This window comes from Euprymna scolopes, chromosome 3 (assembly GCF_053919585.1).
Source record: "Euprymna scolopes isolate OS-2025 chromosome 3, ASM5391958v1, whole genome shotgun sequence".
Taxonomy (NCBI): domain Eukaryota; kingdom Metazoa; phylum Mollusca; class Cephalopoda; order Sepiida; family Sepiolidae; genus Euprymna; species Euprymna scolopes.
Genome location: NC_136484.1, coordinates 7,281,953 through 7,308,127, shown reverse-complemented (window position 1 = coordinate 7,308,127; position 26,175 = coordinate 7,281,953). Strand labels below are relative to the sequence as shown.

Sequence of the window (26,175 nt, the reverse complement as noted above, 5' to 3'; positions counted from 1 at the left end):
GTTAGTTGAGACAGGTCATTGGTACCGTCGGTTTCAAGCCCGATAATAAGGCCCGTTTAAGGTACCCTTATCGAGCTCTCTTCAGCCAATATTCGTCTATCTTACAACCGGAAGTGTGAAGTATATATACCTCGCGAATCCACGTTCAAATCTCGTTTTGTTTAATCCCCCCCCCTTTTTTTTTTTTAATCTATCTATATATATATATATATATATCTATATATATATATATATATATCGGGTAATGTAATACCTAATTTTCAACTTTGAATTATTTAAATTTAAGATCTAATTTCGAAAAAATGTTTTTTTTTATATGAATCGATTTTAATTTGAACCCCATTTAATTTTAAAATCTCTTTCCTTATGTATAAAAACTTTAAAATCTGTATTGGTATCGGTTAAAAACTTAAAAATTCGTTTAATTATATCGAACATTTAAAAATTTCCAAAAATACGTTTAAAGTTTTAAAAAATATATTTTTAATTATATCGAATCACGTTTAAAAATTTCGAAATACGTTTAAAAATTATTTTTTAAAAACCCAAATCTTTCAAGGTTGGGAAGTGAGTATTTATCTATCCTAAGTGATTTCCCTAGTTTATTAACATTATTATATTTTTCTATAGTTTTAAATTCGAAATAGATTATAAATTACATTTATAAAATATAATTTTTTTTTTTATATATATATATATATGACATTAATTAAAAATCTATAATATAATTGCGATTAAAATCAAAGTTTACCGACTAATTATTTATGTATTTACAATTTTTTTTCCTTATATATATATATATATAAACAACATCTAAGTGTTGTTCTTTTCATTGATCCAATTTATTAGGAGACCCTTCCTTCTATGTATGCAACTTTTCAAAGCTTCACTCCTCACATTTAAACATTTTATTTTTGGGTCATGAATGGACCGGAGGATGTAGTATTTCTCTGCGTTACAGAGTGAGCATTGACTTAATTCCGGGACGTATGCTGGTCTATGCTCTATTTTTCTCCATTTTATGGAAAAGGTTGTATTTTTTTCTTTAAGCTCCCACACGCGGGTAGCTAATGCTGTATTCATCCTTGTTTTAGCTCTAAAGGAGCTCATATGTGCATAATATCTTTGTTTAAATTGGCCTTTTGTCATACCTATATATATTTCCGGTATATTTGTGGATTGTTCCGTTACTGTGGCCTCATAGACAAGGGATTCAGCTTTACAATTACCCTCCAATGGACAGCTATTTTTGGTCCTGCAAGAGCAGCCTGCGTTATCTATCTTTTTTGGTTCTTTGGATATTATCGACTTTATTGATGGAGCTGTCGAGTAACTAACTTTCACCGTGTTTCTATTAAAAAGTGTATGTAGTCTATGTGTTCTTGGAAAATGTTTGTCTAGAAGGCTAAGAAAACAATGCCCTACTCTAGTTTTAGTGTTCAATGAAAACGGAGGTAAGAACCAGATTATTTTACGTTTCCTCTTTCGTTTTATATTTTCTTTATTCTGGGTTTGTTGAAATTTTATGTTTTCATTGAACCCACTTTGATGCAGTGCGTCATTATAATATGGTGCTGCTTTCTCGAACACTTCAGCGTTCGAAGAAAGCCGTGAAATCCTTTGGCTAATGTTCGCTACCATATTTTTAAACACTGTGGGTGGGTGGCATGAACCCTTATTTATATACATGAGTTTTTCATTTAGTTTGTGAAAGGGTTTGTGTATTTTCTTCTCGAGATCTAGAGTGGCATCTAAAAAATCTACTCTATTTAAATTTGTCTGTATTATTATTTTAAAGCCTAGTTCCTTCAAAAATTCAGTTAGGTCTTTTCTAAGCCTGTCTAGTGCACATCCATTGTAGTCACGCGATAGGCAAAGTCCATCATCTCTATATAATCCAAAAAAGTGATCTGGGAATTTATATTTCATGGTCTCCAATAGAAAAAGTCCAACCAGATCGCAGATATCCGCACTGTCATACGCCCCCATCGCGACGTCAAAGGGGTCTTCGGGGTTTGATTTTTTGACCCACGTTTTATCGTCAAAAAATAAAAGGGTCTGTCGAGCTTGCATGATTGTTTCCTTATCGAGCTCACTTATCTTTCTATATTTTGATGCGAAGATCAACGATTTTTCTAGGATTTCCTTAGTGATTGAAGGGTAAAAATCGACGATATCCAGTTGTGTAAACTTACATTTGTGTGGTTCGATAATATCCAAAGAACCAAAAAAGATAGATAACGCAGGCTGCTCTTGCAGGACCAAAAATAGCTGTCCATTGGAGGGTAATTGTAAAGCTGAATCCCTTGTCTATGAGGCCACAGTAACGGAACAATCCACAAATATACCGGAAATATATATAGGTATGACAAAAGGCCAATTTAAACAAAGATATTATGCACATATGAGCTCCTTTAGAGCTAAAACAAGGATGAATACAGCATTAGCTACCCGCGTGTGGGAGCTTAAAGAAAAAAATACAACCTTTTCCATAAAATGGAGAAAAATAGAGCATAGACCAGCATACGTCCCGGAATTAAGTCAATGCTCACTCTGTAACGCAGAGAAATACTACATCCTCCGGTCCATTCATGACCCAAAAATAAAATGTTTAAATGTGAGGAGTGAAGCTTTGAAAAGTTGCATACATAGAAGGAAGGGTCTCCTAATAAATTGGATCAATGAAAAGAACAACACTTAGATGTTGTTTATATATATATATATATAAGAAAAAAAATTGTAAATACATAAGTAATTAGTCGGTAAACTTTGATTTTAATCGCAATTATATTATAGATTTTTAATTAATGTCATATATATATATATAAAAAAAAAAAAAAAATTATATTTTATAAATGTAATTTATAATCTATTTCGAATTTAAAACTATAGAAAAATATAATAATGTTAATAAACTAGGGAAATCACTTAGGATAGATAAATACTCACTTCCCAACCTTGAAAGATTTGGGTTTTTAAAAAATAATTTTTAAACGTATTTCGAAATTTTTAAACGTGATTCGATATAATTAAAAATATATTTTTTAAAACTTTAAACGTATTTTTGGAAATTTTTAAATGTTCGATATAATTAAACGAATTTTTAAGTTTTTAACCGATACCAATACAGATTTTAAAGTTTTTATACATAAGGAAAGAGATTTTAAAATTAAATGGGGTTCAAATTAAAATCGATTCATATTTAAAAAAAAACATTTTTTCGAAATTAGATCTTAAATTTAAATAATTCAAAGTTGAAAATTAGGTATTACATTACCCGATATATATATATATATATATATATATATATATATATATATATATATATATATAGATAAAAAAGGGGGGGGATTAAACAAAACGAGATTTGAACGTGGATTCGCGAGGTATATATACTTTACACTTCCGGTTGTAAGATAGACGAATATTGGCTGAAGAGAGCTCGATAAGGATACCTTAAACGGGCCTTATTATCGGGCTTGAAACTGACGGTACCAATGACCTGTCTCAACTAACAACTTTCTGTACACAAAATATAAGTACGCTCTTAAAATTTGGATTTTCCTTTTAATTGAGCACTCTGCTGGAATTCTTTTTCCAAAAAAACTAATCATATATATATATATATATATATATATATATATATATATATATATATATATATATATATATTCAAAGATTACTGCTAGGATATCTGCAGTAGAACAATCTTTCATAAATCAACATAAATCAACATTGATTGTAAGACAGAATTTTAGCAATTTTAATGTTATGGACTAGAGTTTAAATACTTATAGACCCAAATATGTTAGCGATATGAGAGACCGCACTAATGAGAGATACTTTATCGATCAATTCTTTCGCCAGAATTCATGAAATTGGCACCACAAAAGCAGTTTTTAAACGCTAGGAAGCAAAATTGGTTGAGGCATTTGTTGAATAGTTTAGAGAGAACGGGCGCAACCTCATCGTCATATTTTCTCATAGTGCAGCCGAGATGAGATCAGATTCTCATGCTTTTGAAGTGTCTACGTATTTTTTTGTTGATATTATGTACTTGAGGTGGAATGATTTTTAGATAATCTAGTGTGAATTCTGTCCGCAAAAGAAAATCAGTGGGAGGAGTAGTTTGCTGGTTCTAAAGTATAGTTTGAGGCAAACTGACGCGCAAATGTGTATGCGTTCTCGGTTGCCGTGTAAGCAATCTCTTTATTGTTGGATAATAAGGGATATGTTGATTATCCATTATTTATTACACAGTTGTTGATTTTCCAGAAATTACGAGTTCCAAATTTCCGTGCTTCAACTATATTGATTAGAATCTTACGTCAACTGTATAAACAAATACAGATTGTAATTTTGCTGGGACACTTACAATTACTGTATAAATATCATCAAAGAAAAATAAGGTAATTTTGGAGTGACATTATTTCAAATTAGAAATGATACAGTCAAGCAACATTTACCATAGGAAATTCAGATTTAATTGAATTTATTTTCGTTTTTAAATACCAGGTCATAAAAATGTATATTTATGGTACTTTGATATTTTTGTTAAGACCAAATTGCTGTATACGTTTCAATTTATTTCTTTATATGACGTTTAGTACATGTCGGAAGTCTTATATAATATATCTACGTATAATATATTACAATTTTTGAACCGCTCTTCCTATGTTAAAATCTCTTAAAATAACGTTTTACTTTATTATACCAATAGTATTATTTTGCAACACAAATTCGAAAATTTTATTACACAATACACATTTATTATTATATTGTTACACACACACACACTCACTTATATGTAATTAAGCAATAATATGTATACATATATATATATATATATATATATATATATATATTTAAGCACTTATATATGTATATATATATACATGCCCACTCACACGCACACGCACATCCACACATATATATAATGAGGATATACTGTGTAAAAATGATTTACAATCTATGCTTAAACGATTCGATAGACGAGTACAGTGAGACATTCATTATTAAATACGTACAAGATATGTTTGAAAACCAAATCACAACGCAATATAACGAAAATAAACAAATATTTGTTTGTTTGAAATTTATAATTTATATATTTTGTAGTCAAACTCCTCCCTCAGAATTTTGCACATTTTTTCTTTCTTTTTTTTTCTTGCAATGGTATTAAGTTGGAGAAAAGAAAAATCATTTAGTAAAATTTCCTGCGTTGTCCCTCAGTGGTGTATTCGGAAATGCCGGAATGATGCGTTGCCAACTTAACAAGATTCCCTATGCATTTTGTTCACAATTTAACTACATGCAACAAATATATATTTATGGCAGTAACCTACATTTCGCATAGGGTAAGCAAGTGACTGATTTAATGGCAACAGTTCCAAGAATGTTTAGTTTGTATGAAATGAATAGACGTTTTTATACCGAAACTATTATAATATTTTGTTCAATAATAAATCCTATACTGTAAAAATTACAGATGTTTCATCGTAAATTCAACTAATTTTTTTCAGGATATCTTTGACTGCGTCATGTCCGATGAAACTGCAGAACTATCCAATGGACACGCAGATCTGCCGATTATATCTACAGAGCTGTAAGAAATACATTTATTTTCATATCTATAATTGCAAAAGAATTTTTCCTCATATTTTTAAATAATGATGTCCACCCTTATGCAAGTGTGAGATATTATTGCTCAGATGTAACATTTGTATGAAAACACATTCGAATCGATAGATGTTTGCTTATTTTCCCGAAAAATATTTAAGTAATAATGTTAGTTTAATTTTTCTATATAAATGCTGCATCCTCAGAGTAAAGTAAGCAAATAGGTAAATAAAAAGGTGTGTAGCATGAATTGTGTTCTAGCAGTATTCGTTTCGCTCGTAATCTTCTATAATATAAATCTCACCTGTCTGTTTAAGAGTGTGTATGTATGTATATATGCATGTTTGTATGTCTGCCTAAAATTTTCCACAGGGGCGACGGACTTTCACGAATTCGGTATCATTTTAAGGCTCGACCCTTTAGACGACAGATATCGAAGAATTACCCAAATACATTAATCTTTTCATCCTAATCTCGACCAATTTGGAGGGAGGGAGGGGTCAATTGTTTTCACCGACATTTTAGCAAGTTATTATCACCGTTGGATTGATTTCACTTAATTTCAATGCTCTTGACTTCCGATTGACGACAAATTTTCTTTCACCTTCTTTTCCGCTTCCACCTTACGGGTTCGAGCCTGCCTATTACCACTTTTAACACTACTTGTCACTCTGGCTGCATACTGTTGTTTTGATTCCCTTCCCACGCTACTAAAATTGTTTACACCTATCTCAACATTCACGTGTTTCAGCCTGCCTACTACCACTTTTTTTGCTCAACATACTCCAAACATCCAGGCAAAGGAGGATACCCAGGCTAGTTCTTATATATATATATATATATATATATATATATATATATATATATATATATATATATATATATATATATATATATATATATAGTGTATACGGAATATTTGATACTGGAGATGTTAATAAAAGAACGCGTATTTATTAATACACAATTATCATGCAGCACTAAATCGTCATGGTGCCGCATATGGCAGCAAATATTAGAAAAATACAAGAATTTAATCTGCGAATTTTTAATTTCAGTACGTCGATAGTGAAAATATATAAATAACATTATAATCCCGCAAGAAAATAAGACACATTGCTTTTAAACTAACTGGTAATCTATAGACACGTACACACACATGCATATATATATATATATATATATATATATATATATATATGGGTGTATATCTTTATCTGTGCCTAAACCTAAACGTAGATTCCATGAACATAGCTTCTTTCTTAGAACTGAACGGCTGTGGAATTGTCTTCCGTTTTCCTGCTTTCCGGCTGACTACAATATGGTTGTGTTCAAGTCTAACGTAAATAAGTTCTTGATGAGCCGTTCCATATAATTTATCAAATTTACCGAATTTTCATTACTAATGATTACTATATTGTCCAATTTCTACTGTACACTCTTTAACCCTTATCCTTAAGCGGTATCTTGGCCTTGATAATGTGGTGATTCCTGTGTAAAAATAAATATATATATATATGTGTGTGTGTGTGTATGTGGCTGTGTGTAGTATGGCTATCTGTATCAAAGTTTATTCACACTATAATGTTACCATTAAATCCCCAAAGAATATTCTTTAAGTTAAATACAAGATTTACTAGTGTTTATTCGCAAGATGAATAATTTGAGTCCTACTACATATTCATGTCTTTCATATAAAAGCTTAGACCCTTCATATGAAATCAATAGAAAATTTCTCAAATTCTGAAATAACAGCAAAAGGAAACTTGATATCAAATATTTCTCATCTCTTATGTCTCCCCTCTTTGACGTTCATGCATAAAGTACATTTAACAGTGTATACGGAATATTTGATACTGGAGATGTTGAAAATCATACGCTATTTCCAAAAGAAGGGAGATTAACATATAGAAAAACTTTGTGAATCAAGTCTACCCTTACTACTATAACAGATTATTTTAAACCATAACATAAACTTTTTGTCTCTCCTTTAATCAGGACCAGACGTTTTGTTGGAACATATATATTGGAGGAAATTTTTACCATTGATTCTATCAATCATAGTCATGTTTAACACCATTACCTTATTACGTTGCATTTCCAAACAGCATTTGTGCATTATGTTGGCATTAATTAATCTGTTCTTGGCAGATTTTTAATTACATTAGCTTTTAATTCGTAATTCAAATAATGCCTGTATAAAATGACAGCATTTTGTTATTGAATTTGTTTTCGTCCCTGCCAAAATATTAGATCGCAATATAAATGTCTGGTTATACTATGTTTAGTTTTGCTTTTTGAATACCTTATGTAATATTTTGTTTGTTACATTATGTTTCAATAGCCTTTAGAAATTACGCTATTAATCCTACCAAACGGGTCCTGGATATGAGCTTAAACCATATCCAGTGGCGAGGCCCCATCTTGCGAGCTTTGGAGAGTGTGGAGCTATCCTTTAATTTTCATTGCTCCAAGGTCCACTCTGACCCGGAGTGGTAGTACCTTTTAGAGTCCCAACTATGGGTTAAATAGAAACCGACTTGAATTGTATTATTAGTACCAGCAATATATGTGCATCCTTTTACCTCTCAGAGAGTTTCAATTAAAGCTGCATTTTACGTAATAATTGGCCCATTACATCACGGATCCTTACGGATTCTCCTACAAATTTTTGGAGTTCAACATATAGATTCGGCAAGATATATTTCAATAAGGCCTGACGTTTAATCGGTCTAAATGTTGTGAAAACAATACTTAAGATAAGAACAGTCAGTATAATAAACCACATAATACAAATTATTACTATTCATTTAAAACATTCAAACACACATCCTCTTTATATCAAGGATAATTCAGAAGATAATGGCACCGAATGTGTCCAGTTAGATTTATACGATCAGTTTTTCGCAAAGCACAGATACCTTAAAAATTTCGAGTTATATACTTATATCTATGAACATAGTTAGCAATTCAATTATCCAATGTATAAAACTCACTAGGTCTGTTCGTCTGTCTGTCTGTCTGTCTATCTGACTATATTTTCAAATGCTATCTCGTCCGGAACTAAAAGTCATAAGGAAGTCATTGGGGCATCAAGTGATTGACATTTTATCAACTGTTTTATGGATATTATTCAGTTTTAATAGTTTTTCAATGATCAAATAAAGGTAAAAATTGATTAAAAAACGTTATACAGTTTGTACATTCGTCAGCTCATATACGTGTCGCGTTGTTCAGTGGTAATGTCACCAACTTTGCATGCTACAGTACTGCTTTGGGTTTAAACTGTAGTTGATGACACCCAAATACTTATTTTGTACTTTGACAACACGACTCTATAATAATATATACGAAATTTGTACAAATTAAAATATCATATTAAAGCGTATTTTGCGACCAGGAAAATCCGGGGTTGCCCTCCTCATGGCAGTGTAAAATAAAAAAAAATGATAAGTATAGAGTCAACGTTGAACTTAGTTTAATAGAAAAGTCTACTGTTTATTGATCAAGGAAGAAATATGGAGTTCTTTATTAAGATAAAACTTGTTTCTGGTAAAGTGTAATTCTAGCTAGCTAGACAACCTTACATAAGGCAATTTATATGCATTGTTTGACCATGAAACATCGGAAAAAGCCGTTAGGATCTATTTAATGTGAATAGATGGATAATAAATATTGACCAATCTCTCATATAGATAAAACTACAAGCCACACCAACTGTTAAAGTTGAACTTTTTATTCAATTCGGGTCACCACTTTTTAATTCCTCGCATTAAAATATAGGATTGTTTAAGAGGAAAAACTGTAACATTTGATAAATCTGTAGACACGTGATTTATTTACTAATGACTTCTCGCTTTTCCGATTCTTTTCTTTTGTGTTTTTCGCTAAAAAATTATTTGTAGCGTAAAATGTACTTGACTTTAAGTTTCCTTTTCTGTTGTGAAAACGACACCGGTTGTAATTAAAAAGATATAAATTTTCTAGTCCGAAAAATTTACGATGCAAGAAAGATGTTCTGTCATCAATCGGAAGTTAGTCAAAACATAAGCATTTTTTTATGTTTTATATTTATGCAAAGAATATAATTGGTGGCGTTTCATAGTTTTATACTTGCGTATTTTTTTGATTTTCCAAAACTAAAACAACTTTCTAAACAGAACTAGCGAACCTATGTGAAAAACTTTAAATTTAATTTTAGCTTTAATAACGTATTGGAATATGGCGTATTTTCTCTAAAGTTAAAAATATATATATATAATTTAATGAAAATTGTAGGTAAAGAATAATATTATTCTCTGATATGCTAAAGTGATAAATAAATAAGTGTCGGTGTATATGCGTATGCAATTCATGGATTTTTTGCGTTTTCCCCTCTGATATAAGAACTCATTAACTTAATTGTATTTAACTCAATTGAACTGTTCAATAGAAAAAAGAAGTTAATTGCATTTTCGTACTCATCATTTGATTTACATGTTACGTGTAGTTGAAAAATCTTGTTTTTAATCAGCTGGATGTTTTTCGAGTCATGTCCATTGAACTAATAAGTTGGCATACACAAATTGTATTTGAAATTATTAAAGGTTCTCATGTATATGCAAAATATTTTGTCGTTATTTTTCAGTTTCAAAACTATTCTTAAAACTAAGCCTATCTGTAAAATTGCAGTGCTTATGTGTTTCGTAGATGCGTGCTAAAGAGGTTGCTTGAATTATTTTTTAGGTATCTGCTGAAATATGCAATCGCGTGCGTCTGATTTTTTGCTATTGTTATTATTAGTAGTACAATAATCTGGGAATATGATTAATACATTAAACGATTCAGTCTAATGTATTCTGCCTTTGATCGTTGGTTTGCTTCAGCGTTTTAAAAATCGCTATAAAGAATTAAATTACGATTACTCTATAAATATAATTTTTGACATGCTATTTTCATTTTTTTAATCGAACTGAATTTAGTAAATCCAACATCAGTAAGCATGTGTTTTGCCTACATTATATTTTGAAATATTGTTTTATTGATTGATGTTAAGGAAATATGCCCGAATTACGCATGGCATATAAACATAATTGCTCAGAAAAAGCAAGTCGGTCTGTGTATTTTTAACTCTGTAAGAAACATTTTTGTAAGTGCATATAAACTGTTATAGAAATCAATTTTGGTGAAATCTCTACACTTTTATAGAGATTTTATACTATTCGTCATTTACAAATAATATTTATGAAATATATAAAATGTATTGTGAAGCATATTTAAATAAAATATAGACGGGTTTTCATAGAATATATTTATCGTTGCTTTGGTAGAAGTAAGGATTTTTCAGAGGTTTTTTAAATGTAAAAAATTAAAAGACTTAAGTCTCAGAAGTTAAAACAAAACTTTAAATCGCGATGTTCTTTGTGAGTAATAGATTACCCTTTTGGGAATTTCTAAACTAAATATAATATTTTAAAGCGTCGTTCTATCTTCTCATTTCAGTTGCCTATTCTGTGAAAACGGTAAAATTCCAGTGGCACTCGTACCCAATTGCGCTGAGCAATTCGATAGTTCTTCCCCAATTCCGTCTTGTTGACAATGAGACACATGATTGCACTGGACGAAATAAAGACAGTAAGAATCGATTTTCTAGATAAATTTCATGTTCGCCGGAACATGTGCACATAACATGTTGCTTGCTTGTCCCGTTTCTTGCTTTCTACATCCCTACATCTTTTTCTCAAAACCTGCCCAATATTTTTCTGTCTCTCTTAATCTACCTTCATCACGCCCATTATCTTTTCCATATTTCTCTTTCTCTATATCTTTGTATTAATCTGGAAGGCACACAGATATTGAAATATTTCTTGATTTTATGTAGCTGTCTTCGAAACTTCCATTAATTATTTTAAGATCGCGATTCCATATTCCTAGCTGACATTCTCGTCTACGTTGGGCCTAAGGGACAGGTTACACTATCTGAGAGAGTGATTGCTTAATCGACTCTAATAGCAGGTCAATCAAATTATTCAACAGTAAATCCATATCGGATATGACAGAAATAATCGAATTCCACAAGTATATTTCTCTTAAACATAGTTATAAGAGTTGAATAGGAAACTATTAAAAAAATGTCGTCACTTTTTTCTTTATTTAAAAACTATGTGCGTTGTGTTAAAAATCAAATAAAATGCATAGACGTTGCTTATTAATGTATTCATCATATTAATATCAAACTATATAGATTAATTGTATATTAAAACAGTACAATTTATAAATTACTACTTCTAAAGTAATTAAATAAAGATTTGTTTAGCCATTTAATCGATCGAATAAAATGTGATCTGTATTTTCCAATTAAAAACATTGCAAATATTAAAAAGAAAAAGTAGTACAGATAAAAACGATTAAGATTTTTCCACATTAATATACTCGAAAATTAAACTGTTAAATTATAAATATATTCTAAATAATTTATGAATCTCAAGGTTTCTTAAGTCTTTTTATATCGAATATTTTGATATACCACATTGTGCATAATTATTCATTATTTAACATTTTGCCTCATAGTGTTTTATGCAAAAACATATTAATGATTAATTAGATTACAAATTTCAGATCACGCATATCTGTACATGCTCTACCGAGAAAACGATTGCACCATGAGAAATAAAGTATAACTTATTTTGAAATTAACGGAATTGTAATTAATTTATATTTTAAGGTAACTAAAAAGGAAATGCTGATTTACCATTGGAATATATATGTGTTCAGTTTTCCACATTTTGATTCCAATTTAACCGTGTCCCTTGTTGAGAAATGGTGTTTATTATTTCGCGTTTGGTGTTTATAAGAGATAAAATAATCTATTTTAACTAAATACAAAAATCAAAAACATTTCTAATTATATCATGGCGCCGTACTTTAAATAAAGCACATTAATTCAGTTTTTCTTTTCTTTTATTTCATAAATGTGCATAAATACAATGCAATAAATGGTAAATCAGACACTTACAAGACAATCTGTCAGATATCTTGCAAGGTCATCATAGGGTATATGACACCTCGGCTACTAACGCATAAATAATTGATTTGTCTTGACATTTTTTAATTATTTAATTCTTATTTATGATTTATGCAGCAAGTACAAAGGGCATGTTATTTCTCAATATTTATAATAATTATAGAATAATGTCTTTTATTAATGAGTATGTTTTATTATTTTTCTCCTATGTGAGTTATCTCCTCTTGTTCGGAAATAGGTTGATACTTTTAAACACCCAGTAATTAATATGTTTATCGCTTTATTTCTGTAAATATACAATCCTCTTTAAAACAGTGTGATTTTTTTATTATAAGATTCCCATGATAATAACAATTTCAGAGAAAACTTAATCTAATTTGAACACAGCATAATCAAATTGCATTCTCCATAACGAATTATCAACGATAAGTTGGTCGTCTATAAACGTTACTACAACAGGCAACTTTTGATTGATTACTCAAATTTGATTTGTGGAGTAGTGTTAATTACAACAGTAATAGCCAAAAGTTTAAAAAAAAAAACTTTTATGATTTTCGAAACATTCTAACTTCATAAAATGGAATTGGGAAAGTGTTATTTTCTGGGAAAAGGTTTAAAAAATGTTAACGATGTTTTTAAATCGTAATCACTCGACGACGAAAACCTGTTCGACTGTGCATACAAAAATGTCGGTGACGTATTTCATGATCTGAAGGAGTATTTTTTTATTGCTGTGGACGAAAGTGTTTTGCGCCATGAAGAAGAATAGCTTCAACGAAAATACTTTCTGTGAAAAACGAATAAAAAAATAATAAAAACACAAAAAATAGAAAAATACTAATTAAACCATGGAAATGAAAATATAAAGGTGTTGTCTGTTAGGGAAATGATCTATAAAGACGATTTGGGCCAATAAAATGATGTTAAGAACGGATTCCTTATACACCGTAAGCACATGAAGTATATATAAAACAGTATGCGTAAAAATGTTGGAAATATTGTGGATTTTCATATAAAAAACAGTAAGAAGCTTATTAAGATTTAATTACGAATGTGAAAAAAGAAATTATGTTTGTTTAGTATTTCCGACGAGGGAATATCGTTCAAATGCAGGATGTGCAAATTTGATCAGTGATAATATTGCTTTTTTGCTATTATAAATATCGCGAAGCATATAAACCCGCTCAAAGCATACTATCTCAAGTGCATTGCCCAATATCCGAAATGCTATTGAACATGCACTGAAGCATTACAAGGCACCATTCTTAATCCATTTCTAAGCAAAATGGATGACATTTGCAAAAGTGCATTTACGTCATGCACATTGACAGGAAATACTAGTGACATTTTTTTTATAAATATAACGTGATAAAATCCAATAAATTAATATAGGAATTATGGTTCTACTAGTCATTTCGTCTAGAATTAATGAGCACATGGCTTAGCAGACAAGAATTTTCACAGGTTTTATAGAGTATTATTTTTCTGAATTTTTGTTATGATAATTAATAATTTGGATTATTCGGACTACTATTCTTATTTTAAATGTAGTTTCAAAACGTTTCGGTTAATGCCATCTCTGACTTTCTCAGGTTATATTTTATAATAATGCTAATAATAAAAATTCTGTCAGGTCGAAATAAACAAACCCAGATTTCTAATGTTCCTTGATTGATTTATGCATAAAATTGCTTGATGTAAGGAGCTAAAGAAAACTAATACTTTAATGCTAAAACAACTAGCCAACGACAATTCTCGCCTCCTTATCAAAAATAGTATAAGAGGATTAAATGGCAAAATAGGGGAAGCGAGAGTTAAAGTTAAAGTAAACCAAACTGCTTTATTTTATTTAATACAAAGGATTTAGGATTTATCAAGACCTTAAGCCTACTAAAGGATAACAGTTAATGAGAGTGCTAAGTACATTGTGTGACAACACCTTGAGAATTTCAATTTGATTATTTAAGATAATGGCATAGCAAGAATTTTTATACTCTTTAACTCAACCCAAAACGGTATATCATAGTGTATATGAAACACCATCTCCTATATATGTAAACGTTATCTAGCCTTGAGTGTCATATATGGCAATGAATTTGGATTGGATTGATTTTCCTCTGCAAGATTGAGGGCGCAGTTTTGACAGTTACTGGTTATTATTTCCGACTTAGTACAGGACACTGCCTCTTTAGTAGCGCTTATAGCGCTGATCGATCATAAGTTGTATAATATCTGGATAGTTGTAGTGTCATGTCACGCATAGAAAAAAGCCTTGCTGCCATTCTCCGGTGGGTTTTCCTAAGACCACGATTCTGTAGATGGAAAGTCAGCTGATTATTTACTGGTGCTGCATGTTTGGCATTCTGCATAGCCACATTGTCGAGCATATATCACACTTAACCTAAAACTTCAGTTCAATCAAAAATGACGATCAAATACGGCATAAACTAAAACAGCACCAATTTGCCTCCTCCCTAGAGGATTCATTCACGAATATCCGCTAAATTATTTAAGACGATGTTGAAACATTTACTCACAGAAATCATCGCGAATATATTGGCGTTGAGTGACACTAACTTACACTCCTCCATGCCCTCTAACAACTTTAATTTGCCTAGTCCTCTCCCACTTTGCCGTAGGTCCTTAAACAAATGTATGCCTTATTAAAAATATAATGAAAACATAGGTGAGTAGATATACAGTTTCTGGCTACGTTTCACTTCGTAAAGAGACCCAAGATTACCCAGAAAGATATATTGGGAGATATTTAGATAATGTTAAAAATTCATTACATTTCTACACATTTTAAATGCTATTTTGCAGACACATTCTTAAAAAGAAAAGACTAAAAATAATCGTAGGATCACAGAATGATCGTTATTACGCTGAAGAAATATTGACGCCAATCGAAGGCATTAACGGTAGAAAATGGAGAAAATTAAGGTGGAAGAGTAGGGGCGTCGGTAAGAAAGTTGAAAATCTATTTAAAATTATCAAATATTTGTTTATATTCGACTTCCACACATTAAATTTGGCGTTACTTTTCACAATTTACTACAATAGCTTGAAACACAAATGTCACGTTATAGGTTACTTTAAAATAGTTTATTTTACATAATAAATAATTTACGATGTATTTACCATTGTTGAAGTGAATATAAAATCACCACTATATATGTAAATAATGACTGAGAAAAATATATATAATATTTGACAAAATCAAGACAATAAAAATAAAAATAAAATAAGAATATAGCATGATATTGTGTAATTAATCATTCGTTACAATTTTTCGTACCCATTCTGACAATTTCAAACATTATGTGATACAATAATATGCATATATGTATAGTGTATTTTGCTCTCCTGAGAGGGCAGAATACTCTATACATATATGAACATATTATCACATTTCTAATGAGGAAAGCAAGCAGTTGGACCTACAAATACTATGTTTTTGTTTAATCGTTTTTTTTTTTAGCTATGGAATTTTTAAATGGTCGCTATTTTCGTATTACTACTTTTTAAAGTTATCTTTCAAGTAATTATTTTTCAATATTACAATAAACCTCTGTGTGTTTTTTTTTTATTTAAGTAATTATTTCTGTAATTATTAATAAGTAATTATTTATTTAATCGTGTTATGCTTAAATATCAAAGTTGACTCTAAAATTCTTATTTATATTTATATTGCCAAATGATATCTACATCCATTTAAATCTACGTTTTGTTTACCTCTATTATCTCATTATTAATTTTGCTTAATATTTTATTTCTTTATAAACAATTGTAATTAAATGAATATTAAAAATATTAATTAAAGATTATCTTCATTCTACACTTATGGCATGTATTTAAATTTGCAAATTATCTTTGTAAAAGATTCTGTTTATATTTTTAGTGCTCTCAGAGTAAGATTATTGTTTCAACTGCTTGCTCTAACAAATATGTTCTTATATGTATAACCAGTTTATTTCACCGCCTCAGCAGTGGTTATTTTAGAGTACTTTTGAATGACATAAAGTTTTAAATTGCCCGAATGGTAACGAAACAATTCTAGAAAATATAAAAATACACAATATAATGCCAACATATTTTTGTTTTTAGGGTTGGATTTTGTAGAAATATTATTTGAATATATATATATATACATATATATATAATTTTGTATTAAAAATATTAATAATGTATATATGCATACATGTGTATATATATGTATATATATATATATATATATATATATATATGGCGATTAAGCTACACTGAAGAGTCCGCGTTTCATCCACTCTAGGATTCTCCAGGCTTATGCACGAATTTTGTGGTTGTCTATCGTTTTTTATATACGCACCTTCTATTGAGAAACGCGGAATATTCAGTGTAGCTTATTCACCACATATATATTCTATAACTTACTAACTAGCTTTACCTACGTATTGATCACTTTTGAAGTAAATACTTAAAGTTTACAGATAAATTTATACTTTTGTATATTAATTTTATGTGAGTAAATGAAGAATATATATATATATATATATATATATATATATAGAGAGAGAGAGAGAGAGAGAGAGAGAATTCAAACTAAGTTCTTATTTTAAAACAAGCAATGAAAGAGATGTTTTCAATTGCGAATTTTAGAATCATTATAAATACAAGTTCAGATAAAGAAACCGGGGTATTTTATCCGTTAAGTAGTATTTTCCGATAACTTTTAGGTGCATAAATTGTACGGAAACTGATGCAATTAAGCACAAATACTAGAATCCACAGAGTAATGTTTAATAGAAAAACGAAAATGAAATAAAATCAGACTGTTCTATGATTTATTACGTGAATGGCAAACAAGGTATTTTATGCCCATCACAAATCAACTCAGTGCATTCGTTTCTCTTGTAATCAATGAGCGAGATGTCCTTAAAACCTCTTGGTTGGAAATTTTATCTAACCGTCTTTTAGAGCTGGAATAAGGCATGAAAGTGAATAACGACAACGAGAAACAAGTGAGTCTTTCGTAATGTTACATGCGATTCATTCGGCGATCATCTCATGAATAAAAATCTCGTGGCCACTATAAAAAGAGCCGTTACATGTGACAATGTTGAGGGACTGAGTAATTATCCGTTCTTTAAGTTGAGGTGTGTGTCAAGCTTGAGTTATAATTATGATTCTACTCGGTAAATCAACAAATTGCTTGCAACTAATGTACATTATTTAATCCGAAATTCCTTTTTAAGATATTTCTGTAAGTAAAGAGGAGAAACATTACAATTATTTATACATATTAAAGTGCACTACCCTAATTGTTACCATTTGGAATTTTTATTTAAGGTAAGAAGGTTTTAATTTTAATTGGAGAAATATGAATAATTTCATTAAAAAGTAATTGCAGAGAGAAACTCGAAATATTGGGACATTTAAAGTAGAAATAATTGTAATTTCTTTAAGTTATAAAAATGCATTCATTTTATTTGTATTCTCGGTAATGGTTTCTTCTGTTTATTTTTTATTAATTTGTTTAATTGTTTCTATTAAAAATACGTTTTCCTTACACTATTATTAAAGGACGGATTCGTTTCTTTTCTAAGTTGCGATTCTTTACACTGCTAAAGGTGTACTTCCCAAATTTCTACTGGAGCATAAGATGCTACAGTTATATAAACCAAAAACATATAAATATAGTGAAATTAGTAGGGAGAGTTAAGCAGCTCAATGTTGACTTGCATTAAGTTTACATTTGTGCATACCAATTTATTGTACAACCAAAAACACACGAAACTAATTTATAAACAATAGTGGTTCACCTCTGATTGTGCAAATGCTATCACTCAAAGGAGGAATCTATCGCGCCGTCTTTACTGAGATAAGTCTAATAAAAATAGGCAAAAGTGCGTAGAAGCTAGAAATAATTGTAATATGAAAATAGCTGCAGTCAGGAGAAGACATTCTGATGTTATAAGAAAACGCATGAAATCGCCGAAACAAGGAACTCGTTATTTTTTGAGAAATTATAACAGGCTAGATAATAATGGATAATCAATAATTCCGCCACTATCCAACACCCCACAGATTATTTACACATGGTCTGAAAAGGCAAATTAGCTTGTCCAACGGTTTGTCTTTAACCACTATTTAGACCCAGAATTCAACCAACTACCCGATTTTATCTTTGCGGATAGAAGCTTAAATCAATGACACGAAAATCACCTTTTTCTTTGTTCGTAATGGCATAATCAATCTAGACACCTGGAATGCATGTGGACGCGATTTTGTCTCTATTATATTATTTTTTTTTTAAATGCTCCAATGGGGTTGTTCCGATTTTCTCCAAGCTCTGTTGAATAAATCTTGCTTTCCCGATTGTTAGATAATGGCTTCTGCTGTACTATTTTACAAGAAGTTTGAGCGAGTAATCCGACCCATTCAATATACACCCTATTAGCACTCTCTCTCTCTCTCTTTTCCTTTCTTTGCCAACATCGTTGAGTCCTTAATCAAGCAACACTAGTCCGCCATCTCCCAGAAAATAAACTTTCATCGGACAGACAGTATGAACTCAGACAAGCCTATTCTATTGAAGATATCGATAATGGAATCTCTAAACTTAAATTCGAAGCACTGGATAAGACAGGAAAACTAGATCATTATCACTAGACATAGTTAAGGCATTTGACTGGGGTTTTCCAAATGTCTTTTTTATGAAAATCAAATTATATGATATTGTTTCACGCATACTCACCACAATAAAATTCTTCTTACATAATAAAATAATCCAGATTGGCATCGATGTTCGTACATCAAGATAACATGATATAAATGCAAATATACAACAGTGTTCAATCTTTGGACCATTATTAACTCTGATTTTTATAAAATACCTTCCCTAATAAATTCATGATAGGATTTACATTCACAGGCAACATAAAGTAGAATAAGCATATTGAGGCAAATGTCTAGGTTGCTGCGAGGAAGGTGGACTCTCTCGACCATATTGGAAGGCTACTCACACCTGAGAATGTCATGTAACTCTACAAGGCCACACTCTGCCGATGCATAGAGTATTGTCGCCACATCATGGCTGGTGCATCTGTCATAAGTTTCCCCCTCCTGGAAAGGGTTACAAAAATAAAAAGTCGCCATCCTAATATGTCCTGGATATTCATCTAATTTTTAATTTCTGATTTATAGCTGAAAAGTTGCGTCTTTCTGTATATTTTTCAATGGCAGGTGCTGTGACGAACTCCGAACCCTAGTGCCTCTTCGACGAAAATACCCTGGACAATCTCAAAAAGCAACAACATCCCAATTTTGAACTGTAGAGATCCCTAGACGTTGTAAAGGCTTCTACTCGAATGACCCTTTTCCTCTTGGACTCCTGTTTCCCTGGCTGTACTGGCATGCAAAAATCCAAGTGAAATGTGAACTGGCATCTTGCTGCCAAATCGATAAATATTATTCCTGCAACTCTGGTCCCTTAATAGTAGCCCCTCACGACTAAATGGTCTGGGGCATTGTTGGGGTGAAACCTCAATATTAATAAAAAATAGGTGAAGTATATATGTTAGCTGTCACGCGAATAGTTTAAATAGTACACTTTTCTTAGCAATTAATACACAGACCAAATCTACTTGGTTGTCTCGATTACAAGAATATCAATCAATGTGAAACAGTATTAATTAGATAGAACTATTGATATCTTTTAATTAGACTTGCTTCATAATTTCACTTACGTGTTACAACGTGTAGGATTCAGTAGAAAATTAAATGTCTTATGATGAAAGAAAATGTAATGCATTTTCATCGATATTGTTGTCGTCGAATTTAAGTAGAAAACCCGCATTGGAAATCTGTATGTTGTATTAATCCCTGTACATATAAAATGAACTCATTTTCCCTCTGATTTTGACCTTAATAGGATTAAAAATCAAGACATTATATGCAAATGTAATATGCACAAACTGCAGCCCAGTATCTGCGGTGTGTTATAGGCATATTACCTCTCCACTTCCTCGATAATCGTAGATTCCTATATATTTCTGCTGAGAGTTCACTGCCGAATTCTGTTAAAATCAATAGAAGTAGTAAAATCTTTTCTCTCTAATGAATTCCTCCTACCTCTGTTACCACTTACACTGTTGCAGGATCGTTCACAAAAGACATTTACGGAGGAATGCCGGTTTCGGTTTTCTCTAATTCGTAGTTGCTTACAAAACCTGAAATGGAATTGTACCGTGCCTTTCAGTTCTATGCTTCTTATTGGGTGAAACTCACCACGGAATTAACCGATAGCCACATTCTCACAAACATTAATTCTTATCCCACGCTTACTTTTACGCTGCTTAATTACCATCCCCCCCAACATTTTTACACTAAGAGAAACATACTTTCCATTTCTTTGTTTATAACATTAACATTTAAAACATCAATTCCGTTTTATTTCGTTCTGTAGTTGTTTAAAAAACTGGAATTTTTACTTAACGTTCCTTTTCGCTTTCTACTGGGTAAAACGCAGCATCGACGTAAGCAAATGGAAGGGTAATTTATACCATTTTTTTCGCTTTTCGCTGTGTGTTTTGGTTTTTGTTTTTCCGAACACGTTCATCATTTTTAACCCGAATTTTTGCTTTTTGTTTTTCCGATTTCTTTTTTAAACAGGTTTGACGTTTGTTCGCTTTTTTTTTCTTTTTGGTTTGGTTCTTTCGATTTTTTTAAAGTTTAACATCTTGTTCTTTGGATTATTTAAACAGGGTAATTACTTCGCTTATTCTTAACTTTACACCACCCATCCACCCCTGACACACACACACACACACACCTCCAAAAGCCCGGGCAACTCAGCGCACTCCCGCTTATTCTAAATAACATTCCATAGGGGTTTTACAGTGGCTTATTTTCATTTAGAGATTTTATACAAAACAAATAAAGCACTTCTGCTGGCCAACTGTCTTATATTATCTTTGGCTCCCTCGGTCTTTCTGCCGTCACTGAATATATACCTCCTGTCCTATTGTTGTAAGGGTTGTGCACTTGTCCGTATGTATCATCGAACAAATCATTTACTTATGAGGTATTTTTTTTGAAAACCACATCATTTTAAATCTTCATGAATTTACGGAAAGGCTCTATCTAATTTGTTTTGAATTAAACAACGTATGGTTCACGAAACAGGCGTATGACTAATTTTTATGGTTTGCAGATATTTTCATTAAATCAAATTCCTAGATACTAAATTTTATTTTATAAATATATATATATATATATATGTGTGTGTATATATGTATATATATATATATATATATGTATATATATGTTTACTTAAACAAATTAATCAAATCTATTTGATACAACTTACATGGTTTATGTAACTGGGACACACTGTCGCTCTTTCTCAATTACGAAGATTATAGTCATTTTCATATATATATATATATATATATATATATATATATATATATATATATATGTATATAATATATATATATATATATATATAAATGGGGGCTCATGCACAGATTAAACTAGGCATATTAAAATCACTCATGAAAACCCACACTCACACACATGCACTCTCCAATAGCACACGCATGAACGCTCTTTAACGCACACACACACGCATATGAAACACAGTTCCCAAAGAACAACTTACACATGCGTGCACACACCGCATGTGTAAGTTGTTATGTGGAAATAAGAACTGAAAATTAAACAACCACCGACCGCGTCAGGATCCCGATTTTCACTGAATGAACTGCACCTAAACATAACACAACTATCGCTGAACGACACTTGAGTTAGAAAAAAATCACAATCTTTAAAACACATTTCTCGTTTCCAAAAAATGGTTGATAGGGACGTAAAAATATATTCAAAACGCGTTTAAACGTCGACAGTTATATCACTAAATGGAAAATGAAAGTGTAAAATATCAAATAATAAGTCAACTACGTAAGCCACACAGCAATTTCAGGTGGCTTCACTCGTTTACATATAACTTTTTCTCTCGTTAGAATCTCTACACCCTATATATATATATATATATATATATGGGGTATATATATATATATGGGGTAAATATATATATATATATATATGGGGTATATATATATATATATATATATATATGGGGTATATATATATATATATATATATATATATATGCGGTATATATACAGATACATATGCATACATAATTCTGTTCCGTCTGCCTTCTTCCCTACTACAACTTCCGGACTACAACTTGGATGTGTTCAAGTCCAACGTTAACAAATTCCTAATGAACCGCCCCCTTAAGTAAACACTTCATCAAATCTCCACACTAACGTAATGTATTTGCAATAACCCTTATCCCTGAGTGGCTTCCGGGCCTTGATAAATGGTGATCACTGTTTAAAAAATATATATGTGTGTGTGTGCGTGAGTGTGCGTGTGTGTGTTATTTATGTGTTTATATGTGTATGCGTCGTTTACATGAATAAAAGAAAAAAAATAAGAAATTATGTTATATTCTATTTCAATCAGTTAGCTATATTTGAAACATTACAACAAAACATTTCATTTTGAAGATATTGTCCATTCTGTAAATCGCTGTCTAAATTAATGCCGATTTAAATAAGACCAAAAAATTAATCCCAGATAAACATTAATATCTATTGTATTCGATGAACATTAATCGTTTTCATTGTGTATACAACAATAGTTTCTTCTTTGTTCTTCTATCTTATTCACTCCGCTTCTTCGTTTCATTTTTTACTTCTCGTGTTTTTAGGTTTTATCTTAAATAATCTGGACTATCGACATTTTTTTCAATACGGACGCAAAAATGATAAAAACAAATTCAAACTTTATAAGCATTGCACTATTTTTGCATTTTTACAAAAGCAACAAAATCCCAATTTTTACATGAAGCATACTAAATCATTACATGAAGGATAGAAAATATTTCCAGCTTTATTTATGAATTTTTACCACGTCAGCATCACAATTTTATTTCGCCGTCATTTTATTTACTAGTATCAGTATTCGTATTATATAGTTCCAGCTCTCACGTCTAGATGTTCACAAGTATTTTACGATATACAAACATAAGGCAAATTTAACATTTCATTCTTATAGTCCAAGTACATAATCATACACAAACTAATTGCATTAAACTCTCTATCTTGAATTATTACAATTTATTACAAAAATATTTATATACGATTGGTTTCTGCTAGCATAGATAAAAACAACAATTAAATCACGTCATTTGCATTCGTTTATGATCTGTTAGCATTCACTGAGTTTGAATTAGTCTTTGTTAAAAATTCACAAAATATAATCGCCATAATTATGATATTGATTATCCCTTGAGAAAAGAATTCAACTACAAAAATTAATAGCCTGACTCGAACAAGCAATTTATGCGATTACACGTTTCGGTAATAGATAAACAGTGGAAAATATATATTTAACGAATATATGTTAAAAAGAACATGCAAAATGCAAAAATATACGTGCTGATTTTATGATATATTTTCGAGCATTTCTCAACCTTTCATCAAAAGTTGATTAAATCTACTGAACAGGAATTCCATAAAAATAATCAAAAATATTCAACTTTCGTTTTTGTTTTCTAGTGCTAGTTAGCACGTGATCTTTTTAACGATTAAAATCATAATTACTACTTAAAGCAAATAAATGACGTAATGTCCATACTTTTTACTTTTAGGTAACTTCACCTGCCTATTTGTCAACTTCCATCTAAAGCGGGACATTGGTTATTACCTCATTCAGATCTACATTCCGAGTGTTCTAATTGTCCTTCTATCGTGGGTATCTTTCTACCTAAACGTTTCAGCAATACCTGCACGCATATCTCTAGGGATTCTTACTGTACTGACTCTGACCACACAGAGGTCTGCCGGGGCAGCAGCTCTACCGAAAGTGTCCTATGTGAAGGCCATAGACGTTTGGATGGCTTCGTGTCTCTGCTTCGTTTTCGCTGCCCTCCTTGAATTCGCTTTTGTCAACGTCCTCGACAGACGACACCTAAAGATCATCGCCTCCATGAGAGAGAGCGAGAAAGCTACGAAAGCGTTTGAGGTAAGTACACGACACATATTTCTATTTATAATGCTTGTAGAACATTTTATGATACACATGAATAATAATTTTAAAAATCTGTACTTTTAGAGCAGGAGGTATTTTCGCGAAGGAAATATTATATTGGGAGGGACACATCTCCATTTTCGTATTATTTTCATTTGTATAACAACAAACTGTTAGAAAAGATAAACAAACCAAGGCAAAGTGTGTTTTTTTAATATAAACCTTTTTTTCTCTTTTTTACTCTTGTGAAAAAAATGCATTATTTTAACGTGTCTTCGGGTTTTTTTATATCGTAGTCAATAATAATATTTATCGATTTGGCAGCAACTTATCAAGGCCTAAAAGCCACTTTAGCATAATAGTTACTGAATGTTAGATTGTAGGGTAGTTATTGATAATAATATACATTGCGTACGCTTTAACTATTTCGGGAGACGGCTCAGCAAGAACTTGTTTACATTGGATTTGAAACCATGTTTTTCATGATGATTGTTCATTTGGCTTTCTTACCGGGTATGAGACAGGCACACTTTTATCAATATATGAGCGTACTTCTGATTATTCGTTATCTGCTCATTTCTACTATAGGATTAAAAATTATCTTTGTAACAGACAACGATGACATCAGTTTAACGTGTGGTGATACTCGCACATATAGATGCGAACATCTCCTACAGTTTTTTTTACATGGGTGTCACCACTTATTAAGGCCCAGAGGCCACTCGAGGATAAGGGTTAATAGGTATACATTAGTCATTGTGATTTTAGCATAGTAAACAGTGGGAATTTTGTAACTTGGATTACTTAGAGGGCGATTCAATTATAACTTGTTCATACTGGACTTTTTCTTTTCTTTTTTTTCATAGGTATCAACACATTATCAAGGCTAAGAGGCCACTCAAGGATAAGGGGTAAAGAGTGTACAGTAGAAATTGGACACTATAATAATCATTGGTAATGAAAATTTGTTAAATTTGATAACTTATATGGAACGGCTCATCAAGAACTTATTTACGTAAGACTTGAAGACAGCCATATTGTAGTCAGCCGGAAAGCAGGAAAACGGAAGACAATTCAACAGGCGTGCAGTTCTAATAAAAACACTTTGTTCATGGAATCTACGTTTAGGTTTAGGCACAGATAAAGAGTGGGGGGAATTATTGATAGTGTTGTTTACAGCTAGACGAGTGTTTCTTGTGAAAGTTTTGCGAGGGGGGACCATATATTGAAGCTCAGTCGAACACTTTCCATGAAAATAACGATACATCAGAGACAAGCTCGCAACATCTCTTCTGTGAGATAGACGTTGCAAGGAAGAGAAAAGGACATCTCCTACGAGGCTACGAAGTCTATTTTGAACTCTATCAACGTAGGACAAGTCCTTTCTAGCAGCTCCTGCCCAGATGTGGCAACAGTATTCTATCATTGGACGTACCTGACTCTTATATAGATAGAGAATTGCATCAGCA

At 31.2% G+C, this 26,175-nt stretch overlaps 1 protein-coding gene across 2 annotated transcripts in view; it reads left to right on the top strand.

The window, feature by feature from the left end:
- Window positions 1–26,175, top strand: part of LOC145252905 (glycine receptor subunit alpha-2-like) — a 228,663-nt gene that overhangs the window by 170,844 nt on the left and 31,644 nt on the right. The window contains exons 5-7 of one of the 2 annotated variants that reach the window (XM_080112890.1): window positions 5,523–5,605; window positions 11,101–11,232; window positions 24,327–24,700. In XM_080112890.1, the coding sequence (XP_079969016.1) occupies window positions 5,523–5,605; window positions 11,101–11,232; window positions 24,327–24,700 (589 nt within the window). The remainder of the gene's footprint in view (window positions 1–5,522; window positions 5,606–11,100; window positions 11,233–24,326; window positions 24,701–26,175) is intronic. The other variant, XM_080112891.1, reaches the window with a different exon arrangement.